This window comes from Andrena cerasifolii, chromosome 15 (assembly GCF_050908995.1).
Source record: "Andrena cerasifolii isolate SP2316 chromosome 15, iyAndCera1_principal, whole genome shotgun sequence".
Lineage (NCBI taxonomy): Eukaryota > Metazoa > Arthropoda > Insecta > Hymenoptera > Andrenidae > Andrena > Andrena cerasifolii.
In genome coordinates this window covers 7669538-7695560 of record NC_135132.1, presented here as the reverse complement: position 1 = coordinate 7695560, position 26023 = coordinate 7669538, and the positions used below count along the sequence as shown (strand labels likewise).

Here is a 26023-nt window from a genome sequence, read left to right as displayed (position 1 = left end):
TATTACCACGAATTTGGTAAGAGTGATGGTACAAAATTTTCTGGAGTTAATTAACTTACGTAAGTAATTCTAGAAACCGAAGCTAACCTTCAGTGGAGTATTCGTATTTCAATAAATCGCATTATCGTAAGCATCCTAAGGGCGAATTCCACTTACGCCTAAATCGCCAGTGATTTTCATTAAGGTAGGTTTTTCAATACGCGACTGGACGCAACGTGGAGAGTTTCAAAGTCGATTTTCTCGAAAATGAAGCGCGATATCAAAAAAAGTTACTCTTTCTTTTCGACTCATAACAAGTAAATAAAAAAACAAAAAGGAATAACATTTTTTGATATTGCGCTTCGTTTTCGAGAAAATCGACTTCGAAATTCCTGACATTGCGTCCGGTCGCGCATTAGAAAACCTACCTTAATGAAAATCACCTTAAAGAATTTCAAAGTCGATTTTCTCGAAAATGAAGCGCGATATAAAAAAAAGTTACTCTTTCTTTTCGACTCATAACAAGTAAATAAACCAACAAAAAGGAATAACATTTTTTGATATTGCGCTTCATTTTCGAGAAAATCGCATTTGAAATTCTCCACCTTGCGTCCAGTCGCGTACATGAGAACCTGCCTTAATGAAAATCACGGGCGATTCGGACGCAAGTGGAATTTGCCCTAAGAATCCCAGGCGCCCGTGAGAAAGCGTGAAGAAATCTCATAAAAAGAGAGCCTCTGGGTATTATGGCGGAGGGTCCATTCACATTTGACATTCAAGCAAAGTGAACTTGATTGCAATGAAATGCGTGCGAAAGAGTGCAGCAGCGACGTCTGCATAGTATCCGACAATGCGTTAAATGACACGAATGCGAGGGTCGGTTAATCAATGGCGCTTCCTTTGACCGTGGACCTTGATACGCGCAATTAGTATTGTCGCTGTGAAGTGTAGCGTGCTAGTGGCTGCACTTCTATAAAACATTTTAACAATTCAATCCTCTCGCTTTCCTGCGGCATTAAATTTCACTCTGGGCGGCTGTAATTAATACAATACTCTAGACATTATGTCTACCAATATCTCTAGATTGACATTCTAGATTTCTTGTTTGTAATATCATTTTCTTCATCGTTGCTCCTTTGCCAGGGCCAAATGCTGAAGGCTGGGACAGCCATTCCTTTCCACAAGAAACTGTGCTCAGGCTGCCACAATGTTCCTCGAAGCAAGGAATGGCAGGAAGCTCCAGAGACCGAGGGCCTCCACGTATTTCATGTTGGCAAACGGACAGGCAGTTTCGTTCACTGGGAACCGATCTTTATCGGGACCAATAATGACCCTCTGTACGATGAGAGGCTCAGCTGGGAGGGAAAGAGCGACAAAATGACACAGGTACGAATCAAGTATAACGTATCATATCTATACAGACAAGAGAATTCTGTTAACGACTAATTTCCTCTACGCCCACCAGAAGCCTCCTTTAAACACTAAAATATTACCTTACGCAGTCAACGTGGCCCACGTAACTGCTTCCAGAATCCCTAAAGTGTTTCCCCGATGAGACTTCTCTGTGCCATCGCTAATACTGTTTAACCTTCTTCGATTCAGGGTTATGCGCTCTGCGTCCTGGACTACGATTTCCTTATCCTGGACAACGCGTTCCTGGTTCACCGCCCGGGCATCAAGATCTTCAAGAAGGATCCCCACAGAGAGATGCTCACCTCGAAGACGAACGCGTTGATCAAGAAGATAATCGTGCCGGAGCTGAAGATTCTTTACGGAACGCGGAAAGGCTGCGCTGTGTAGCCCGTGGAGAATCGAGCGCGACACGTGCTCCACAGGTGTCCCCTGGTGAATTGGACGCACCCGAGGCCATCCTCGGCGTCCAGAACAATCGAAGCGCAGCAGAAGATCGGCGGGGCTCGTGACAAGCTTCTCCTGGTCGCGCCTGACTTCAGGGATCGCGTCCACGTGCGCTCCTCGAGCTTCCCCGGCAGCAAGGAGGACCTGAAGAATATTCACTGCGTGTCGTAGACATTGCCCACCGAATCGACGAGCAAACCCTTCTTCTGTAATTGTTAGTTCCTGCAACGAGTCGCACATCACTCCTTGGTTTCCCTCATCGCTGAGTTGTTCGCAGTACAAAAGTGTGATGGCAGCATTAAGACAGAATGAGAGGGTAATGGACCAGTGCACGGACTCATCGACTCTGTGGTATGAATGTAGAAATGCTGTTCGTGTAGTTCTCTCCGCTACGAAAGTCTCATTATACATATTTTTCACCTGATACGTATTAAGTATGGTCTCATTTTGCTCTCCAAGACTGAGGAACATTTGATAACAATTTACTGGGATACTTATCCTATAACGTTGGGGTAATTAACATGTTGGGTCGTTAATCGGTTAATGATTCTTTGATTAGAGTAAAGGATTAAGAACGATCAGTGGCGGATTTAAGAAAAAAGGCCCAGGTGGCAAACGTCGAGGGGCCCATTTTTTCGGGAAAGCGAAGAGAGGTAGTCTACTAAAAGGGGGCGAATGTGCAGAAAAGTATGGAAAAAAAGTGCTTGGATAAAATCATAATTTATTTTTGAAGGCAGGGCCCTAGGGGGCTGGGCCCTCTGAGCAGGGGCCCATTTTTCGGCGAACTAAAGCGGTAGTTTACCGAAAGCGGGCTCAGTGTAATAATACAGAAAAAAATATAGTTTGGATAAAATCATAATTTTCTTTAAGGATGGGGCCCTGGTGGGGCCTTCCGAGGAGGGCCCAGGTGGCAACTGCACATCGGCCGCCCTGTTAAATCCGCCACTGAGAACGATGCATTTCTTTGTACAATTTCGTCTATTTCTGATGAAGAGAATTGGTGCTTCCGACGGTAGTAATCGATTACAATAACCACGAAGGAAAACGTTCGCATTGTTCTTCGCCATTGAAAGAACTACGCCTGTTCTTTCAACGAGCATTACTGCGCAGTGGAAATTAAGCGAAATGAAAGAAAGTCCTGCGATGAATCCCATTCGGAGCGAGAGTATAGCTATTTCGTATCATTTCTCACGAAATCCTGCAAGATACACTGTTACGCAACACTGTACATTATGCGCTGATACTTTTTCACAATAATTACTCGAATGAATTTCGTGAACCCGCTGGAGGGGGAGGGAGGCCGGCGTGCGAATGGTTTGTCGTGCAACTGCAGTTATACGATCGACTTTGAAAACTCTTCTCGGAGTATCCTAAATCGTGTATGAAAGAGGAATGTAAATATATACATACGAATCTTTGAGCGGAGGTATACATAAAGCATGACGTAACCGATACTATTTTACACAATTGATTAGGAATTGAATGCGAGTCTTGACGTGCTAAAATAGAAAGCGGTGCTGACTTGGAATGTTCGACATGCTCAAATTTTCCCAACCGTGAAGTAGTTATTTTGTAAGTTGTACAGATTAAATTGCGATGCAATTCTGACTTTAGAAACACTTGCCCCGGGTGGATCGTACAATCAATACTGATCGAAAGAATAGAATTGTCGAGCAGGCCATGACAGTAATCGAGGGAGCTGAGAATACAATTCAGCAGCAAACCAGCAATTTCAATTGCAAAAACTCCTAATTTCACGAACTTTTTCTCACATTCTGCAACGGTCTTCAGTTCTGCGAGGCGTTAACGATACTTTAGTTGCGAGTACTCTCAACGCTGCGACGCATAAACAGTGCGCGTGCACTTATAAATGTTATATACCATGTATACATACATATATCCAGAATATTTTTTTTATCACCACCCCCGAGTGATCTGGGAAGCTACAGGTGTACATACTCCGCACGATAATAAGACTCGATGGGCTAGGGAGGTAAGCGAGGAACGTGTTAAGACACGCTAATAGTTTGACGAAAGAGGGATACGGACTCATTTTTATTTTGTGATAACCCTAGGGCACAAACTAACCACTACTCGAATAATTCTGCTTTATTGGCTGTAAAAAGAAGTTTTAGGGTTTACGCTAGTGTTACAGCGAACAGTTTCTTTTCCTGAAAATGGAATTCATTCGCAGAGTAAGTTCCTTTTATTCTCTTGCCTCTATTCTTTTAATTTGTCGGGGCTGTGTAACCACGTGTACTGATTGCTCGTAAATAATAATGTGTATTTTGTGCCTTATCGTCTTTGTCCTCAATGCGTACGAGTGTGCATTTGAGAGCAGTGTGTGCGTGAACGCGGGCGAAAAAAAGTCGATTGGAGAGTTAATCATAATAAGGATGAACGAGTATATTTCAAGGTGCAGTCAATCTTGGAAGAATTCGCTGTTGCAAAAATTGAATTACACTGGTGACGATGCTAAGAGCGAATTCCACTAACGCCGAATTCGCCTGTGAGTTTCATTAGGGTAGGTTTCCTTATACGCGACTAGACGCAACGTCAGGAATTTCCAAGTCGATTTTCTCGAAAACGAAGCGCAATATCAAAAAATTTTATTCCTTTTTCTTGATTTATTTACTTGTTATGAGTCAAAAAGAAAGAGTAACTTTTTTTGATATCGCGTTTCATTTTCGAGGAAATCGACTTTGAAATTCTTCAAGGTGATTTTCATGAAGGTAGGTTTCCTATGCACAACTAGACGCAATGTCAGGAATTTCCAAGTCGATTTTCTCGAAAACGAAGCGCAATATCAAAAAATTTTATTCCTTTTTCTTGATTCATTTACTTGTTATGAGTCGAAAAGAAAGAGTAACTTTTTTTGATATCGCGCTTCATTTTCGAGAAATTCGCGTACAGGAAAACAGCTTAATGAAAATCACGGGCGATATGGGCGTAAGTGGAATTCGCCCCTAATTTGTCTCATTGTTCGCGCTAGTAATTTGTACCCTTTCGACTAGGTAGTTTAGAAATTTCTATGAAACTTGGCTACGGCGCGAATTTACAGAGCGTTTAGCTCAGTGTAGAATCTGTTAAGAGGATTGCGAAGTGAATGACTCTTTTGTATACCAAGATTCTGGTATCTGTAATTCCCCTTAAGGGTCGTTTATATTATTATGATTAGCCTGTCGACGAATTCATCGTGTACATCAGGTTTATCTGTAATAACAATTGGAGAGAGAAGTCTTTTGAATGGAAGGAAAGTTTCTCCTCCTGTTTGCATTCAGGCTCTTATTACTACTTAGGTTTCAATGAATTTAATTCTTCTGTACTGAGCTTCTCTTTCTTGACTGAGCACTTCTATGCAAACAAGTGCGAGACTGCAAAATGACTGTGTAACTTCAATGGGAAACGATAGAAATGAAAGCGCTGTGCATTGTGATTGTATGTATTGTAAATACGAATGGTTAATGATAAGAATTTTGGTGTGTCGTCAGAAATGTTGCAACAATATTCCGTGTCGCTGGTGCACATACGTAAGCATCCGAGATTCTTTCGCTACTGCAATTTGTACATTATACGTGTTACTGAAATTCTAATTTTAAATAATGTCAGCGATTGTATTATGCGATTAACTGTTCCCACAATGAAAGTTTCGGATAATTTAAAACAGAATTGTACGATTCCCGTGAAGAATTTATATGAAACAGGGATTCTCTGCGAAAGAAAGCCTGCCGCGAAGGATACTCTCCGCACGTTCAGTGAAAAGAATGTTAATATGCGAAGCATTTTACTTATTTATTATATATAACAATATGCCCTGCGAGAACCAGTATTCTGGCGCTTTTTGCATTTACTAAATTGTTGCAGACCGCCGTGGACAATGCATTTAAATGATATTCTCGAGAACGTGATCGTTTCAAACAAGAAGAAAGTATCTCCTACTGGGATTAACTAAATTTAATATTTATCGTCTATATCGATTATTGTATATTATATAAATAATGTTTCCCTTGATGGAAAAGAATTTGAGGGACTTTGTATCTTTAATGGGTATGCGTATATGAGTTAAGTGTACTTGTGCGAATGCCTATAAATTATACTTGTGCAATCACGTAAAAGAATATCTGACCTAACTCTGTCTCTGTATATATGTAAAATTGTATTTTTCCAAATAACAGGATAGAAATATAAGAATCGTTTAAGTAACTTCTGTGGGTCCTGTTCATTCACATCCAGTTTTATGATTTTACGTTAGACTCTTCGAATTAGTTTCATTCGAATATTCGAATACCAGAGAATTCGAATATTTGAATAATTAGGAGTATTCGAGTACAATATTTTATTTACACAATAATTATTTACTCCTTGTAACAAATTAGTCCCATTTATTCGAATAATTCATCATTTATTTGAATTATTTGTTCGAATAATGATTGTAAAACAATTTGAATAGTAGTACTAATAACTGGTGGTTATTTTGGTTTCAAAATTTATAAATTTACTAAAATATTAATAAAGTTTGAAATTTGTCGTTTGAAAAACAAATAATTATAAAGGCCCATATGAAAAGAATTTCAGGATAGTGTGAGAAAATATTTTATGTTCAAATTCCTATTCGGTAGAATCCGAAATTCAATCACTCTGAATATTCGAATACTCCTAATTATTCGAATTCTCCTAATTATTAAAAATCTCCTAATTATTCGAATACTCCCAAATATTCGAAGACTTTAGAATTATTTGGAGAACTTTTCGATGAATTATTTGAAGAATTATTCGAAGAACTTTTCGAAGAATTATTCGAATATTCCAGCTCTACCTCAAAACACCAAGAAAGCAAACCTAAGTTCATCTACTTCACAAATTCTCCACACATCATCCGGAAAGCTACATCAATTATCACAACGCACGACGATTGGAACTTAAGGGGGTAGACACGGGTAATGCAGCGCGCTGTATACCGACACAATCTGGCCCGAAACATGGGTTCGGGATTTTTCGTTTTTCGTCCTTATATGAGCAGATTTGGGGCTGGGCGAGATCTCATTCGAAAGAGGAAGGTTCAATGCGGAGCGCTCTGCTCATGGTTCAACGAGATTGTGTTGATATGTAATAATATCAGTGTCCAAAGTAAAGCAAAAGTCGACAAAATATACCCGCAGAATCCAAGCATTTTTAGGTCACTAAAAGAGTTTTGTGACTCAAACGGTGAGCAGAGCACTCCGCATTGAATCTTCTTCTTTCGAATGAGACCTCTCCCAGACCAAAATCTGCTCATATAAGAACGAAAAACGAAAAATCGTGACTACATTCCCAAATCAGAGTTCCGCCATATTGGCGATAATACATAGCAAGTCACGTGACAAATTTAGTTGAGGTAGTAGATACGAGATAGCGCCTACTCGGGAGGACTGCCAACGTGGATTCATAGCAAAACTGAAGCGATAGCTGGATATACGAGCCACAATAAAAGCATGATGGAGTCAATGTATGCATTTTCAGACGATTGTAGGTTAGGTTATATTCATTTCAGGCATACATTGACATAGGAACTGCTGGGAATTGTATACATTTACTAAATTAACGCTTTTATCGTTACATATACATCACTTGAAATCGCTGTCGTATTTATGTCATAGTAATTCAGGCAGTTAGAACAACAACGGACTAACCTACCTTAAAAAAAAATTTCCTATTGTACATCGATGGCTTACAATTAGTGCACACATATTGTATGTCCACTTTTAGCGTTTTTGAGAAAAACAGGTTCAAACATTCAATGGTAGTTTATAATTACATAAATACTTTTTGCATTATTGTAATATAGGTATCACTGAAAGTATGTAATTAGTAGTATAAGTTAGAATCTGCAAAATTATAATAATAACTCGACAATAATGCTTGGAAGTTGGACATGCTATTGTAACCAAGTACAGAGGAGGACATACTATACTGAATGATATTATATAAAAATGAATGAAAGGAATAATACTGGAAATAATCTCACTTCAATATTATATTTATGTTTAAAGTAACAGGAATAAAAAAGTAATTCGCGGTAGATATAGGAACACTTTAAATTTTTTTTATTTATTGTTACATTTTTCCAAGACTATTTTCATCCAGTAACGTCTCCGGAGGGCAAATCAAAGAGCGAGAAGTGGCGCAGATGTTTCGAGACAGTGACTGTTTAACGAAGAGACGCAGAATTTTGGAGCGCATTATTCCCTTTACTAATATATTTTCATACGTGACAAACTGTTGTAACGTTTCTCCCATGTTCAATAATAGACAAGTCAAGTTACTAAAAATATTTTTCAAGTTACTAATATATTATACATTTCCTATGTACTTTACTGATATGTTAGTAGAATTGTACAGCGTTGAGATGTATTTTACATGAAATAAAGGGGAATTGTCTTAAATTAGGAAGATAATTATATTCTTTATATGTTTTGCCTGAAATTAGTTGTATTTTCTATAATAGACAAATCTATTTGTTGTATTTTCTATAATAGACAAATCAGATTGCTAAAAATATTTTCTTCTTGTTACAGATTAACCTTGGGAACATTTCTCGGTAGACAGGATTGAGGAACTTTAAGTGAGACAAATGATGGAAAGCTGATAGTGATTTTATACATAAAATGAAGTGAAATTATATATTTTATACTTAATAATAATACAATATTAATCAGCATTCATTTCTACATACTTATATTAATTTATTGTAACACTGTAAAAGCCTTTTCTGCAAATAAAGTGGGAAAAACTTGAAAAGAACTGTATTATTATTTAGAAATACCTTTTACATATTCCTATCCAAATTCCAAACCTTTGCAGCTTCGATTCGCAACTTTAAAGGTGACGCCTTTGAAACTGAAATTCAGAATACCTCTTTTCGCTTCATGTTCTCCTGATACCTGGGCCAAAATCTGGCAAAAATTTTCAGAACACACAAAATTGGGCTTCGTAACAGGAGAACATGCTGTCGAAAGAGGTGGCACTAAGTAACGTCTTCGGAGAGAGAATCGAGGATGCCTTCGAAGCTGAAATTCAGAATACCTCTTTTCGCTTCATGTTCTCCTGATACCTGGGCCAAAATCTGGCAAAAATTTTCAGAACGCACAAACTAGGGCTTCGTAACAGGAGAACATGATGTCGAAAGAGGTGGCACTAAGTAACGTCTTCGGAGAGAGAATCGAGGATGCCTTCGAAGCTGAAATTCAGAATACCTCTTTTCGCTTCATGTTCTCCTGATACCTGGGCCAAAATCTGGCAAAAATTTTCAGAACGCACAAAATAGGGCTACGTAACAGGAGAACATGATGTCGAAAGAGGTGGCACTAAGTAACGTCTTCGGAGAGAGAATCGAGGATGCCTTCGAAGCTGAAATTCAGAATACCTCTTTTCGCTTCATGTTCTCCTGATACCTGGGCCAAAATCTGGCAAAAATTTTCAGAATGCACAAAATTGGGCTTCGTAACAGGAGAACATGATGTTGAAAGAGGTGGCACTAAGTAACGTCTTCGGAGAGAGAATCGAGGATGCCTTCGAAGCTGAAATTCAGAATACCTCTTTTCGCTTCATGTTCTCCTGATAACTGGGCCAAAATCTGGCAAAAATTTTCAGAATGCCCAAAATTGGGCTTCGTAACAGGAGAACATGATGTCGAAAGAGGTGGCACTAAGTAACGTCTTCGGAGAGAGAATCGAGGATGCCTTCGAAGCTGAAATTCAGAATACCTCTTTTCGCTTCATGTTCTCCTGATACCTGGGCCAAAATCTGGCAAAAATTTTCAGAATGCACAAAATTGGGCTTTGTGACAGGAGAACATGATGTCGAAAGAGGTGGCACTAAGTAACGTCTTCGGAGAGAGAATCGAGGATGCCTTCGAAGCTGAAATTCAGAATACCTCTTTTCGCTTCATGTTCTCCTGATACCTGGGCCAAAATCTGGCAAAAATTTTCAGAATGCACAAAATTGGGCTTTGTGACAGGAGAACATGATGTCGAAAGAGGTGGCACTAAGTAACGTCTTCGGAGAGAGAATCGAGGATGCCTTCGAAGCTGAAATTCAGAATACCTCTTTTCGCTTCATGTTCTCCTGATACCTGGGCCAAAATCTGGCAAAAATTTTCAGAATGCACAAAATTGGGCTTTGTGACAGGAGAACATGATGTCGAAAGAGGTGGCACTAAGTAACGTCTTCGGAGAGAGAATCGAGGATGCCTTCGAAGCTGAAATTCAGAATACCTCTTTTCGCTTCATGTTCTCCTGATACCTGGGCCAAAATCTGGCAAAAATTTTCAGAATGCACAAAATTGGGCTTCGTAACAGGAGAACATGATGCCGAAAGAGGTGGCACTAAGTAACGTCTTCGGAGAGAGAATCGAGGATGCCTTCGAAGCTGAAATTCAGAATACCTCTTTTCGCTTCATGTTCTCCTGATACCTGGGCCAAAATCTGGCAAAAATTTTCAGAATGCACAAAATTGGGCTTCGTAACAGGAGAACATGATGCCGAAAGAGGTGGCACTAAGTAACGTCTTCGGAGAGAGAATCGAGGATGCCTTCGAAGCTGAAATTCAGAATACCTCTTTTCGCTTCATGTTCTCCTGATACCTGGGCCAAAATCTGGCAAAAATTTTCAGAATGCACAAAATTGGGCTTCGTAACAGGAGAACATGATGTCGAAAGAGGTGGCACTAAGTAACGTCTTCGGAGAGAAGTAGAAGCCTTGAGCGAAAGTCGATAGAGTTTGAGAGTAGTGAATGGCATATTTAAAGTAGTGCTTTAATGCGAAGATTTTTAAAACCACTCTGCGTGGAAGGATCTTTTTAGGTGTTCTTTTTAGCATGTCTTTTATATGGGATTTGGAATAGGAAGGAGTAAGTAGAGCTCGTTAAATAAAAAAACTCTTTTACCACTTAGCTGCAATTTATTCAAATAAGTGAAATGCAATACAATGAAATGTTACAAGTGTAACTGGGTTAGGTCTGGGTTAGGGGAGGGTTAGGGGTATCCGTTAGGGATTTCTCCACGTAAAAAAAAAAAAAAGGTCTGGGTTAGGTCTGGGTTCGGCTGAAGCAGTATCAGTCGAAAATGCAGCCGGTTTAACGTCTTCTATGTAAAAATTCCTTACCTGTAAAGCAGAAATATACACGATTAATAATCGCTCTAGTTACAGTATGTGAGATTAGTTACATCGCATCAGGGGGACCAAGCCGTCTTTGTTTGGCTGAAGTTTTCCCGTTTAGTTAGCACCGCATCGGTAGTTCGATTCGCTGAAAGAAAGGTTATGTTCTCGAACACGCAAAAGGTTGGTACATTTATTTATTTACGATCTGAGGGCGTGGGCATCTTTTGGGGGCTTTATAGATTATTATGCAATTAATTTGCAAAATAAAATTGTTTATTTATTGCTCGAAGAAGTTTTTTGAAAATTTAACAGTAGGGTAAAACAGAACACCCAATCCGAGAAAATGGCGCTGCGCGCCATCTATCGGAACGTGACCAAAAGTGGCGCCCCCTATTGAAAAAAAAAAAAAATCAACTTTGCCAGGCTGTATCTCTGTTCCAAGTGCAGATAGAACAAAATCGTAGAGGAAAATTTTGCACTGTTTAATAAACTCTATCATCCTGCGCAGTTACTTTTTTCGTAGGTGCGGCGGTACACTTGAAAACTGCATTTGAACTCATTTTTTAAATGGAACCATACAATTTTGTTTACATGAATTTATTCCTTGCGTTATTCTGCGTATAAAAAGTATAAGGTAAGATAGTCGAAAACTCAATAGCTTACGAGATATTTAATTTTATATAGGAAAAAATATTAGTACGAAGTTTCATCGTTTGGGGGCGCCACTTTTGGCATATTTCGTAATAAAATTAAATATCTCGTAAGCTATTGAGTTTACGACTATCTTACCTTATACTTTTTATACGCAGAATAACGCAAGGATTAAATTCGTGTAAACAAAATTGTATGGTTCCATTTAAAAAGTGAGTTCAAATGCAGTTTTCAAGTGTACCGCCGCACTTACGAAAAAAGTAACTGCGTAGGATGATAGAGTTTATTAAACAGTGCAAAATTTTCCTCTACGATTTTGTTCTATCTGCACTTGGAACAAAGATATAGCCTGGCAAAGTTGCTTTTTTTTTTTTTTCAATTGGGGGCGCCACTTTTGGTCACGTTCCGATAGATGGCGCGCAGCGCCATTTTCTCGGATTGGGTGTTCTGTTTTACCCTACTGTTAAATTTTCAAAAAACTTCTTCGAGCAATAAATAAACAATTTTATTTTGCAAATTAATTGCATAATAATCTATAAAGCCCCCAAAAGATGCCCACGCCCTCAGATCGTAAATAAATAAATGTACCAACCTTTTGCGTGTTCGAGAACATAACCTTTCTTTCAGCGAATCGAACTACCGCAGGAAATGAATTAATTTGCATAATTTTGCAGTTGTATCTTAAAACACAAACCTCCTCCCACCTTCGTTATATTTAATTAATTGCTAACAGGTCAAATCCATCGCGGTCTTTAGTAAACGTTCATTTTATTCAATAAATTACAGACCCTAATAAACAATCAGTGTAAAAATAAAGTAAAATTAGGAACAGTTACCTTACAATAACAATACTTTGCATCGTTTCTATTAAATTACTTTCGGCCTCATATACACGTGTACATCATAAAAAAATACATCACATTTCGTAATAAAATTAAATATCTCGTAAGCTATTGAGTTTTCGACTATCTTACCTTATACTTTTTATACGCAGAATAACGCAAGGAATAAATTCATGTAAACAAAATTGTATGGTTCCATTTAAAAAATGAGTTCAAATGCAGTTTTCAAGTGTACCGCCGCACCTACGAAAAAAGTAACTGCGCAGGATGATAGAGTTTATTAAACAGTGCAAAATTTTCCTCTACGATTTTGTTCTATCTGCACTTGGAACAAAGATACAGCCTGGCAAAGTTGCTTTTTTTTTTTTTTCAATTGGGGGCGCCACTTTTGGTCACGTTCCGATAGATGGCGCGCAGCGCCATTTTCTCGGATTGGGTGTTCTGTTTTACCCTACTGTTAAATTTTCAAAAAACTTCTTCGAGCAATAAATAAACAATTTTATTTTGCAAATTAATTGCATAATAATCTATAAAGCCCGCACACACGCACAGCATTTCAACAGATTTCAGAGTAGGTAGTTGCTGAATTGGCCGCTTCTCGTGTCGCACCCAACGTTACCGACTGATTCTAAAATAAGATTACAGTGCTACGAGTGGTAGGAATTAATATTAAATCTTACCGGAAACATAAAATCTAAAACGACTAATTTCAATCAACATGTTGCACAATAAAATTATTCCCTTTACTAATATATTTTCATACGTGACAAAATGTTGTAACGTTTCTCCCATTTTTTCTTCTTACAGGTTTTAACTTCGGAATATTTCGACGGAATGATGGAAACCTTGATAGTAATCAGAAGAAAATAGTGACTTTATATACCTTATACTTTATTGTAACACTGTAAAGGCCTTTTATGCAAATAAAATGAAAGAAACTTGAAACAAACTGTATTATTATTCAGAAATACCTTTTACATATTCCTATCCAAATTTCAAATATCTATGGTATTTCCTTAAGAATACCATAGATTTCCTTTGTCTAACCTAACAAATTTCATTTACTGGGGACATTCCCTCATCTATTTTCCCTTTTCACTTAGAATTCCTTACTGCTAACGTAGAATATTATAGCATAAGCACATTTCAAGTAATTGAAATGTACAATGAATTTTCTACGTTTACAGTACCAGCCAACTTTCCGTTTAAATTTTTATAAGTATAACGGAACAGCTGAGAATTTCTTTCCTTATTCAGAATAGAATACAGAAATAGCAAACAGCTCCCTCTCGCGTTCACCGGGTAATCGTCGATCTATCGGTATTACCATTTCTGTGCAGGAAAAAATGCTGTAATACCGACCTGCCGAATCGGCCAGGTCACGTGACGTGTCTACCCCCTTAAAATAGCTACATCGCAGGAGAATAATTACTTCGCGCTCGTTCCATCGTTATCATAGCTCTTCGAATAATTCCCTTGATAAAAATTAAATCTATCCATAAACACAGATAAGCCGCTCCACGCATAATTTGTAGACACATCAATCCCCTAGATACCGCGCAGTTAAACCTCCCCGATGCTCCGTGAACAGTGAACCAAAGGCGTTTGTATATTTCAGTTTATTTAATTAAAATATACAGCTTTTAAACGCGATCACACATTTGTTCGAGTTCGCCTCCTTCGACATATTCTTAACCTGAGATAAACCACTATAAATTTTCGCTCACTATACGTTCCTGTGTCCGTGATAAATTTCCTTTTACGTCGACTCTCAGAAAATACTTGGTTTTCCTTCACGTCCTATATATAACGAATGTTAAATCTACAAGCGAAGACGAGTCTCCCCGCCTCCCACTACTCTCGTCCATTTCTCTATGTATAATATAATTTTTTTTCCTCGTGTATATAAATAAACGCTAGCAAAGATTTTATTTTTTCTTTATCTCTTCTATGAGCATAATCGTCTACGCTTTATCTACACGTATATATAGACGACTCATAAATATACGTGTATCATTTTTACATATGTATGTATATATACGCGTCTATATATATACATATATCTACATACATATTTATATATCTATATGTATACATGGCGCCATTTTTTGCCGGCATGCACCAAGAAGAGATAGTTTTCCCAAAGCTTGCGCCGCTATATCCTCGACCTCCCGTATTTATTTAAGTTCAGTTAAATATAATTCTCTTGGTGACTCCTGTTACAACGATGGAAACTGCAGTTTCTTCTTGGTCCATGACGTATGACTTTATACATATACACATACATATATATATATATACACACTATTAAATGGTAACTATTGTAGGCACGTGTCATTATCTTTATCGTACTTTTTCTTTTCTACTCTTTGATATAATTTATGTCTCCCCCGCACTGTCTACGATGAAACATAAAAATATAAAAATATTAGTAAATTCATATAAACGTATGCTTTCCAAAGTATGTATACATATCCCATTCCACTCGCTTTCCATGTATCCAAATGACCCGCGGACTCAGTAAATTCCCTTATCGCGATGTTACGTATTCTTAATAAACCAACGTCAACTAAAGCAGTCCCAAAATTATCGCAATGCAGCAGTAAAATTCTCAATAGACTCTCAGCGGTGTCTCTGTTAAAAAATATACCGTTGCAATGTCCACTGAGCCGTCGTATCGTAAAATAAAATTGTAGCACGTAATCGCGGATTTACTGTCCCCCGCTTATCCACTCGTATAGTTCCTAACGCACACTCAACTAGATGTCCAACCTGAATCGCGTTGAAGTACATGTCGCGCCACGCAGTGCTTGAAAGTTACCTTAAAAGTAATACCACGCGCTCGAAATCGCTCACCCAGAAAAGAAGGCAAGGTAAAAAAGAAAAAAAAAACCAATGCGACGAGCTCTTATTTAAAAACTTGAGCACTGATTAAAAAACCTCTGCACATCGGCTCCGACTTTCCAGCGTTACTATACATCTACAGACAGACGACTTTTACCCGTTTACATCTAAATCATTCGGCCGCTCTTTAAACTCCTCTAAATATACACCTAAACTTTGTATCGCATAATAGACAGTCGTTTCGTCGCCTCGTACAAAGCGCCATTCAAGATTCCCCGTTACTCGTACAATTAAATGCTTACTATAGTAAGTAGAATTCTGCCCAGCTATTGCCAAGTCCTATTTTACCGAAAGACCTGCGCGGACTTTGTGCTTCTCGTATAAAGTTAGATATCAAAATTTAATTACTTTTAAATGAATCTTTAATAGCTACCCCGTACTAAGCCAAAGCAGAACAGTGATTACGTACCTACGCACTACATAGTTTAATGTTTTACTCCTACCGCAAGCAACTTACACTTCGCTTCTCACTTAACCCATTCATTCCCTCGAAGTCATTTCCTCGCGAGATTGTGACGCCCAGAGGAGTCATTCCCAGCGATATGCATCCACACTCTACCATTCTCTCCCTTTTATTCTATCAATGTCAGTCACTCTCTTCTACATCCACTGCCGCGCGCACTTTATACATATGTTCATATACTTCCTCAACTTCCCCCTTTACAATTAACACTTTGATAAGCTAGTCACGTATTAGAAAGCATAAAATAATGGAAGGAGTCTTTTAATATTAGTTCTGCGAAACTGATCCCTAAGAATAGAGTGAAGCGAAAGGTGACAGCGTTCGATGAGAAGACTCGATACGATGTTAATCCGCATCGATCGCAATGCATCCAAACGTGGTAGGCTGCCGTTGGAAAGAAAAGAGAGAGAAACAGGAACAGCGTTGCAATCGTCTTTAAAAGGCGAGATGCGACACTGATCTTCTAGGACCAATGTCGCCCGTCGCGTCGCGAAACGAAGAAGGCTACGCTCAGTTACAAACACACGTGGAGAACAGTAGAAGACTGTGGCGCATTAGCCAGAGACAGCGCGCTGAGTGAAGCAAGCGGATTCGCTCGCTCGGTGGCATTATTGCTAAACGCTATTCAAGCGCGAAGGTATGCAAAAATACGATCAATTTTTCACCCGTAAAAGTGCCGTGGGAGGGTCGCGAAGCTACTCCGCGGCTCGCTGTTGCCCCACAGTGTTCCCCAGGTACCACGCGATCGCTATTAGAAGAACGGTTCGAGGAGGTCGCAGCTAAGCAGCGAACGAGGTTCGATCTTCGAATAGGTTGGTCCACCAAACGCGAGACCCAGTTCCGGGCGAGGTGTCTGGAAGGTCGGGGCGCTCGCGCTTCACGCTTCGAGAATTGAAATGCAATGAGGATATAGTACAGGCGCGGATGGTCTTCCAAGCAGCATGCCTCTCGTTACAGATGGAAAGCAATACGCGCGTGAAATGAAGGACAGGTGAAGGGTAACGGACAATACCCTGTTGAACGCTCGGTACAATTAGAGTGTGTGTGTTAATCTACCTCATTTCCCGAGGCGCTTAATGCGAGACCGCGTGCTGAGCGACCTGGCGCTCGGGTTGTACGGGGACTTCACCCTCTTAGCCATACCGGAGCTAGGGTTGCAGCCCGCGCTGGCCGGGCTGATGGTGGAGCAAGCCCCGCTCCCAGTATTGCTACCGCTCTGTTTAATACTGGACGTCAGGGAGGACGATCTTACTCTACTCGACTGCAGGAATCCGTTATTGCTGGGCTGCTTTAATTTACTCGGCAGGGACAGCCGGTTTTGCTTCACGTATTGGTGTACTATTTGCGTCTGGTGACCGGTTATGTCCACGTTGCGAGAGCGCAGTGTTTTCACCGGTGTCGCAGCGATGGTGTCCGATCTGAAAGAACACATACCGTGGCAAAATAAAACACAGGGCGCGGGAATATCGCGTGGCGGGGGGGTGTACGTGTAGGTTGGAACGAACCTGAGCCAACGTTGAGGGACAGTCGTACTATCCGTAGAACCTATAATAGACACACTTCGATTTATCCTCCGCTCAGTACAACTATTCGATCGATTACTTCTCCCCTGATCCCATTCTCTCGCACCGAGACTAGCAGCCCACAGTTGCTTTAACAGACCTTTGATAGACGGCCTTCTGATAGCCTTCACCGCCGTAGCTTTTTTCCCCAAGCTTCTTTGGAAGGTATTTAGCGAGGACAGTTTCTCCTGTATAGGTACAGTGGTAGCGCTGCCTGCGGAGCGAGTGACGATCGGCTCGCCGGCAGGCCAACTCGGGCTGCTGCTCGCATCCTTCCCGGTCTGATTCGCCGGGTCGTTCTCGTCGACAGGGTTGCGCCTGTCTTCCGAGCGGGTTCTCCTTTTCACGGAGGGCTCTTGCAACATCCGCGTCTCCTCCACCGTACTAACCACACCCTGCGATATTGCACTATGTCTTCGTTTCGTACCAACCGCACTACCAGGCGCTTTACTCGCAGAGTTCCTCGCACCTTCGTCCGCCGCAGACACTTTCGCATTGCGCGACCTAAACCTCGAATACGTTTTCGTCTCCGCCGAACCCGACTCGACAAGGGTGCCTCGCGAATGCGAGTTTATACCGCTCCTCACCCTCGCGCTTCTGATTTCCGTTCTGGAAGCAAAGAACAACGTGTATTGCTTGCGCCGCGAGCCGTTCAGAACGCTCGCTTTTACTTCGCTCTCCGACGCTACATCGCTACTCCTCTCTAAATTACTATCGGCACGAGCGGCAGAGTGCACGTCGCATTCGCTGGGAAATGCACTTTGGTGTATCACATTTGAGGTATCGGGTTGGTCGTTCTTATCGTCTAGGTCGAGCGACTGCAGCGACTCTGAGACAGTCCGCTCGGGCGCATCGCTGTGCTCTTCTCCTGTCGCCTCGCTTTCTTGGTCGAGCTTCTCATCCACATTCGCTGCAACTGTTTCAGGCTCTTCGTTATCTAAACCCACATTCTCTTCCATCGCTTCCTTCGATTTCGTCTCTGCGACGCTAAGAGGCTCCTCCGCGAGAGTCTCCTCGATGTGCACTGACTCGTGCTCTGATTTATCAACCACGCTTTCATCGGGTCTTTCCAACTTATCGTTGCCTTCCTCAATGCCGACTAAAACGTCTGGCTGCTTAAGATCGACGCGGTGATTCGCCGCGGGAGGTCTCGGCACACTAGGAGCGACCGAGTTACACTTGGGTTTCTCCGTACTTTCAGTGGCAACCGTAGTCACGGGCGTGTGATGCGACATGACGCAGTCCTTTTGACTCAGCAGAACCTTCGAAACAGAAAACACCTTATTTATTCTCAAAATTTCAGTGTCATCGCTGAAAATGTCTCTACCAAAACCAGGGGTTGTAACCGCCACCTAACCCGAATCCGGTTAACCGAGGGAAGGTTACTGTAACCCCTAGTACATAAATAATTTTACAATTTAAAAAAAATATTATTCAAATAGGCAAAACCTCTTACATTAAAATAATCAAAGAATGTACCTAATGCGATATACAGTTTCTGAGATAAAAATTCATAAGTACAGCTGAATTTTACGAAATTAGGGAAAAACTACGCTCTCTACCACTGTAACCCGCTCTGAAAGGGGGTTAATCGAATAACTCTGTGCCTGGATGCCTCGGGTTACCCGGTTATGCGGGTTAGAACAGAACTGGCTTAAAGGCTCCCCAAATCAACGCAAATATCCGCTCTGCGCCGCGAAATTCGCGTTGGTTTGGGGGAGCCTTAAGGCGGGATCTCCTAGCCGCGATCGGCCGCGGCGGCGGTCCCACTAGCGCAACGAAGACCCAAATGCATACTTCTCCATTGCACTAGTGGGACCTTCCGCCAGCCGCCGCGGCCGATCGAGACTAGGAAATCCCACCTTTAAAGTTACGGTTACAATCCCTGACCAAACCGCAGTCTCTCGCCACGAGAGCGTAAATACGTACCTCGCTGCGGGACGGGCCAGGCGGGTCCAACATTAACGTGACGACGCTCGTGTTGTCCGCGCGTAGCCTCTTCAGCGACCACCTTTCTAAAGCTCTATCTACTAGACTTTTCGACGGATTAATCCACAACTGAACGTTATCAGCTTGCTGTGCGAAGAAACAACCGTAAGCACGTTATTAATTCAAGTACTAAATCTCCTCAGGTTCAACTCCGTATCTCGCTGGAACATACCCCGTTGCACGTTTGCTGAGAGGCGATCAGGTGTTTCTCGTTGTGCCTGTCCGCAGCTTGAACGATGGCCACAGCAGCCTGCGGCGTCAACATGTTCCACAAGCCGTCCGTCCCGAAAATAAGGCAATGGTGCGATTCGACGTCGATCGCGACGACTTTAACATCCGGCTCCGGCGACACGACGAACGTATCCAATTCGGAATTGTAACTCCACAGATCGCCTGTAAAGAAAGACTCGTTAGATCGTTCAGAGAGCGTGCGAAGTCCAGCGAAGACCTACCTAAGGATCTAGCAACGGCGAGGAATGGAATTTCATCTATATGAGTGGACCTTCGAACCGGGCCCTTGTGTCCGATGCGAGGTCTGTTCCACACGACTCTGGGGACTCCGGACTTGCTGACCACTTTCCCTCCGGACTCTCGTATCCTTACCATCTCTGGCCCGCTCTCAGGCTTGTGGTCCTTGGTGAGCGCCTTCGCTCGCCACTGTGGATCGCCGTCCACTTGGTAGCCGAGTATTATCCCGGAATCGCCGACGTGACCGATGTAAATCTTCCCTTTGCGTATGAACGCTATACTAGCTGTGGTCCCAGCCGTAGAGGGCAACCCAGACGCAGTTCTCGGCCACTTATCTGCGGCAAAAGTAGATCCCGATTAGGTTGTGGAAAGTGGATCTCCGAAACTGTTATCCCCTCGAATTGCCCGCGAAACGATTTTTCTTCGAAATTACTTTTTCGTGCGGGATGGATTTACAGGTTAGCTGCGATTACATAACCTAAATTCCCGTTCAGTTCTGGCAAGTGGATCTCCGAAACTGTTATCCCCTCGAATTGCCCGCGAAACGATTTTTCTTCGAAATTACTTTTTCGTGTGGGATAGATCTTTAGGTTAGCTGCGATTACATAATCCAAATTCCCGTTAGGTTCTTGCAAGTGGATCCCCGAAACTGTTATCCCCTCGAATAGCCCGCGAAACGATTTATCTTCGAAATTACTTTTTCGTGCGGGATGGATTTTTAGGTTAGCTGCGATTACATAACCTAAATTCTAACCTAATCGGGCGCGAGTGGTGGGGGAAATACGCGGGACAATGACAGAGATTCCACAACGGACCCTTGGCGCGATTGAATTTTCCGTGGAAATCCGCTGGACGGTTAGTTGGGTGGTTAGATAGGAGCGGTTAAAAGGGAGAGAACGGAAGAGGAAGTGGGAACGCTTACCAAGCTCCCGCCACATCGCGTAATGCGTGTTCACGTATCCGTCTCGGATGGCACGCAGCACGTCCTCGTCGCGGTCGCTCCAGAAGTTCTTTTGCTTGACGATCACGTTCATCAGGTGCTCCTTGGCGAAGGTGGCTGCCTCGCCACCGCCGTGGCCGTCGAATATCCCGAAGAACGCGTACTCCAGGTCCTTGTCGTCCGGCGTGGACTGAAAGGCCACGCTGAACATGTCCTCCATGTATTTTCGGCCGCCCTGGTTACAGTGGCCGGTCACTCTTAGGTTAACCCCGATGCTCAGCGGCATGATGGTTCGCGCCGGTGTTGCGGGACGCGGATAACTGCCACCGCCGGGACTCTTTGCCTCTTTCTTGCTCGGTGCGCGCTCACGTTGGGCTACGGGGCACGTACACGGGGAACGGAAGCCTCGTATTTACTGGGCAGGTCCGCGGGAAGCTCGGGGGACGCACGCACACTCCAACGATCATGGCCCCGCGCGCCGCACAATGACGTAGCGCCAAGAGTGGAGGGAGGGGGAACGTCCCCCTCCGCTCGAGCGTGCTCTTCCCCCGTCGGCCCAGCCGCGGGACGACGTTTCTCGAGAATCTTCAAACGGAAGATTTCCAAGAGGCGTAAGGCCCCCTTCACACTACCGGTGACCCGGCCCGAGCGCAGGATCGGACACGTCGGATCCAGCCTGTTGGTCGGATCGTCGAATGCCCGATGCACGTTCGCGCGCCACCGCCCGACTTCTATTATCTGCCTGAAACGCGCCTCGACTGGCTCCGGGATGCATGAATTTGTAAAGGCCAGTGGAAAGTGGCCGGCTTGCTCGGACGTGACACGATGATTCATCGCGATCCGGAGGCTCAGTTTGTCGGTGGACATCGGCGGGCGAACGTGTCCGCTTGCTTTGCGAGATATCGAGCTTTATATGGCGTGCTGCTTTGTTTCAGGGACCTTAGGCAGCCCGGGGCAAAGTCTCGAGGGATCCAGAATTTAAAAGAGGACGAGGCAACGGGAGCTCGGAGATATTTATTTGTTTGTACGATCAACGGGTAAGGCCCATTTAGTAACAGAAAGAAGGGAACATGGCAGAGTCTCTACTCTCTCGCAAGCGTTGCGAATAAACAAAGCAAAAAGTAATTCTTTACTCAGAGAAATCAAGAAAGTAATTAAGGCTCTGTAAACGTTGGATTTTAATGTAGCAGATGTAAAAACCAAACCTGAAGAATGATAGACCTACTAGGAAGTTAAAAGTTAATTAATTTGATTACACCAGCGGTGCATGCCGCATCATTTAAAATTTGAGTTCTCCTACACTTCAGCGTTTAGACATTTAACCTACACATAATGAAATGAGAATCATAACGAGGTAAGGGTTCACATATTTTATTTATATAGACTAAAAAGTTTGGGAAGACAGAATTTGTTAACCGAGGCATTGGCGCCGAAGAGCCACTTCGTACAAAGGCGTCCATAGACTTTTCCAGGAGGGGTGACGGTGAAGAAAAATATAGTAATGAAAAAACGAGTAGCCCGCATGCTTTTGTTAACTGATTTTGTAATGCCAATTTAATTAAGAATTTAAAATCGAAATTTAGAAATATTCACTTTTTTAGTATAAACTTAATAAAGAACAGTTTTTAAAAATTAGCGATTTTTTTCTCAAAAGCCAGAGGTGGCAGCTGCCCCTTTTTCACCCCCCTCCGGACGCCCATGACTTCGTACGTCTCCCTGCGTTTATGCAACGAGTGAAGAACCGACAAGCGTTTCTTGTTCCATGACGCAAACCCGACCAATTCGCTCGGATGAAGGCTTTAAACTGTTCCTTCGCTGGAAGCGCAGTGTGCACGGCTCCAAGGTCTTAACGCGAGCCGCTACGCCGAGGGGGCGGCAGTGTGAAGGCGGCTTAACGCGCTTTTCCAATTTTTTCCCCCAACCCTTGAGCCCGATACGGTACTGCTGGGATCAAATGTATACACGAATTTCTCCAACCGAGCACCGCCTTGCAACACTGTTCTACTCGAAACTTTCGAATGCTCTGCGTCGTGAAGTTGAGCACGGATTCGAATCGATTCGCGCGCAGAATGCTCGGCCGCGCGGGAGTATCAATAATGCATTATCTACATATTCGATAGTCACGGTGAAACTTTAGGTGGGATGTACTATTTCCGTTGGTTCTGTTTCCACGAACCATATGCCGATCGGCGTGTGGGGATCGTGGGCCCTGGTCGCGCCACGATCGCGGGATTCGATTTCCCGCGCTTAACGGGGAAGCTGGATGCGTTCGTGAAATTTCCAAAATCTCTCCCGTAAACAGCAACCCGGTAATATTACCTCGGTTATGTTACGCTCACGGACGGCCACCACACGCGGAGCGTATCGCTCCTCCCCTCTCGCCGCCACCTGCCCTCCCTCCATCCCCACCATCGTGGAAACTTTTACCCTCCCCGCTTCCCTCCCTGCCTCTCCCGCAGCCCCTGACAACGGGGCGGCCCGTCAACGTCGGTGCTATTCATGCCGCGCATCTCGGCTCACGCAGTTGCTGCGTTGCCACGTTTCCTTCCTTTCAGCCTCTCAACTTTCTTGTCCAGCTGCGAGCTCGACTTTCGCGAGATTCTTTTCGAAATTGAATCGTCGCTGAAAGAAACACGACCTCGTAGAAACTTGCGCGATCCATCGGACACACATCTCTTTCGTGGTCGTCGGGACGATGACGATTCGAGGTTAGGTTCGGGAACTGTGCGAAACATCTGGGCGTGCGATATTTTGGTCATTCGTGGATTTAAGTTTCCCTCTTCGCCCGATTATTCGCATGTTTAGGTGGCTTAAAGTACGCGATGCGTGCTAGGCGTAATGCGAATGGTGAGATGGCTGCACGTTCGATCGGGGTTTTGTTATTTCGTTTAACTGCTTCGCGCCCTTTGTTCGTGCGGTGCGAGCAACATTGGCAGCGGATGATGCGGTGGAAGGCAAACATTCTGTTTTGTCGGGCAGCGCAGTTATCTCTTTCCAAGAGCAAAACACGGGGCACGTGTTTGAACTTGCTCGCTCCCGGCGATCTGGCAACGCCGCGACTCGTTCAAAATAGCACTCCCAGCTGGCGGCTTTCGCTTAACATCCGATAGAGGCTGCGATTCGATGGAGATCATTTCGGTTTGTCGTTAAATTATTGCTGATCCTGCTGGCATTTTATTTTGCAATTCGATTTTCAATCGGAGCTGCGAGAAGGAAATTTTGTAATCCGAGGGCGATTAACGATACGATCGATACGTGTCATCGATTGCATCATCTCTCCAAAAAGATGGCTGTCCCTTTCTGCTCGCGAACAGTTATGCCGTGCATACTACGCTAGTCAGCTGTTGCACTACTCTTTTAACACGTTATTTACGTTAAACGTGTAAATTGGATTCAGGGATTCCAAAATGCGGATTATCGAAGCAGGTCCTCGTACTGCGCGCCGACTGCTGAATAGAATTTATAAAATTGTGAATTTTAAATCTAATTGTGGCTTGAGAGCCAGCAGAAAAAGTAGCTACACCACCATCTATCGACAATTAGTAGAATCATAGGAGGGCGTAAAAAACTGAACAGCACGCAAAAATGCAGCAGTTTCGATACAATATCTTAAAGCTGGTTTCCAAAGCTGATATCTGAAATATAATTATCGTTATGGAACGTATTGAAATTTGCAAATCAGCTTCTAGAAAGTACAAATAATTTAATGCGATGGTTAAAACGTTAATTGGCTAGGAAAATAGAAATAGTTTCTACTTATATGAAATAAAAGTGGCGAGCCTTTAATGATAAATTAATTCCATCAATGGAATTAACGAATAATTTCCAATTAAATGTCTGTGGAGTTTAGACTTTAAAGTTCAGGGAATACCGTTTTGCAAACCGCATGGATACAAGGATTTTAAAAGTGGAATTCCGATGCGCCAGGTTGAATCACACGGAACACTCCTTTGGAACAAGTCTGTGCAGGTTCAGTCGTGTCTGGACAGACATAGCTAACGACATCTTCACGGAACTGATGTGTTATTAAATCAAATGCATCGATTGTGCTCGACCGCCGTCTGAACTCTCCATTTAAGTATATGGCGAAATTTTATTTCGAATGTTTTATTGTATACTGCTATATGATGCCTTCTCTGTAATTGTTAATAATATTTTCTCGCCCATTTCCTCAATAATAAATATTATTTCAATATGACAGCTGCGAAATGTATAATTCTTTGTTCCCATAAATACGTGAATTTGACAACATGTTTTCATTCTGATCATTATTGAATTTAAAAATACGTGGAAATTATATTTCGTGGTAACAGATAATGCTAAATGTATTAACTGAAAAGGATACTTACGCCTGATGGTGAGTTTCTTCTTATCAGAATTATTATAAAAATGGAGGAAGTATATTAGTGTAGCGGAAAGAAATTATAAATATTTGACTTTTTATCTGAAGTTTAGAGAAATTTCTTTACGTACTACCGTGACGCGCTAGTTTATCGTTGGTTGGTTGGCTAAATATTCGAAAACGTCCATGCTCTGATTCGATCAAAATTTTACAAATTGTTTCATTTCGCATAGAAATAATGTTTGCGAGAAGAATTTTCGGCGATTCAGAAAACAATTGTTTAACATTTTAATGTCACTCCCTACCTTATCGACACAATGTAGAATAACGTATAATGGGAGACCTTTTAAAACTAATAATCACCGTCCTTCAGCCCGCAGAACGCAAAAATCTTAATATATAAAGAAGAAAGCTTCTATGTGTTTATGTGTGTCTCTGTCGCCTAAAAACTTTCGAACGATAAATTCTGGTATTACTAGATGTGCCTCAGCTCATTATGCCTGACTAATCCAGATGAATGTGACCATTTTCACAAAAAAAAAATAATTTTATTAGGGAGTGAAGCTGAAATTACCAAAAATCCTTCTCGCAGTCCTCAATCGTATCACAGACGAGGTATAAGATAGACCTATAACTAAACTAAACTACATTCTACAATTTGCTTATGTCCGAGGCGAGTTTCAAGTCAAAATGTTTCTAATTAAATAATTAATTCATTTCTGCATATTAATTCTAATATACAAAACCGTTTTTTTTTTAAATTTAAAATCCGCTTTTCGAATTTTACAAATTCATAAATAAAAACCGGTTTTTATAAACCGACAAACCGTAAACGCGTTGCAAAGAAATCGTTGTATATGCCACCTATCGCAATGACGCCACGATTAAA

General features: G+C 42.1%; 2 protein-coding genes and 1 long non-coding RNA gene across 7 annotated transcripts in view; 2 read left to right on the top strand and 1 right to left on the bottom strand.

Annotated features, from left to right (window-relative positions):
- Positions 1-6039, top strand: part of LOC143376884 (beta-1,4-glucuronyltransferase 1) — a 54217-nt gene extending 48178 nt beyond the window's left edge. For 3 of the 4 annotated variants that reach the window (XM_076827655.1, XM_076827658.1, XM_076827657.1), the window contains exons 5-6: positions 1123-1365; positions 1582-6039. In XM_076827655.1, coding sequence (XP_076683770.1) covers positions 1123-1365; positions 1582-1779 — 441 coding nt within the window. In that variant the 3' untranslated portion in view covers positions 1780-6039. The remainder of the gene's footprint in view (positions 1-1122; positions 1366-1581) is intronic. The other variant, XR_013087186.1, reaches the window with a different exon arrangement.
- A 1179-nt stretch (positions 6040-7218) lies between these two features.
- Positions 7219-8616, top strand: LOC143376946 (uncharacterized). The gene is made up of 2 exons (XR_013087206.1): positions 7219-7615; positions 8391-8616. It is a non-coding gene; the product is annotated as an uncharacterized LOC143376946 (long non-coding RNA).
- A 5454-nt stretch (positions 8617-14070) lies between these two features.
- Positions 14071-21279, bottom strand: Pp2c1 (protein phosphatase 2C). 2 transcript variants are annotated; one of them, XM_076827398.1, is made up of 7 exons: positions 20775-21279; positions 19837-20187; positions 19557-19777; positions 19325-19471; positions 17496-18657; positions 17339-17378; positions 14071-17251 (listed from the first exon to the last, which is right to left on the bottom strand). In XM_076827398.1, exons 1-7 carry the CDS (start codon positions 21076-21078, stop codon positions 16891-16893), a joined length of 2586 nt encoding a protein of 861 aa, XP_076683513.1. In that variant the 5' UTR covers positions 21079-21279; the 3' UTR covers positions 14071-16890. The 2 variants fall into 2 exon arrangements, with proteins under 2 accessions (XP_076683513.1, XP_076683512.1); XM_076827397.1 differs by having other exon boundaries at positions 17339-18657; positions 20775-21275.
- Positions 21280-26023: the final 4744 nt, after the last annotated feature.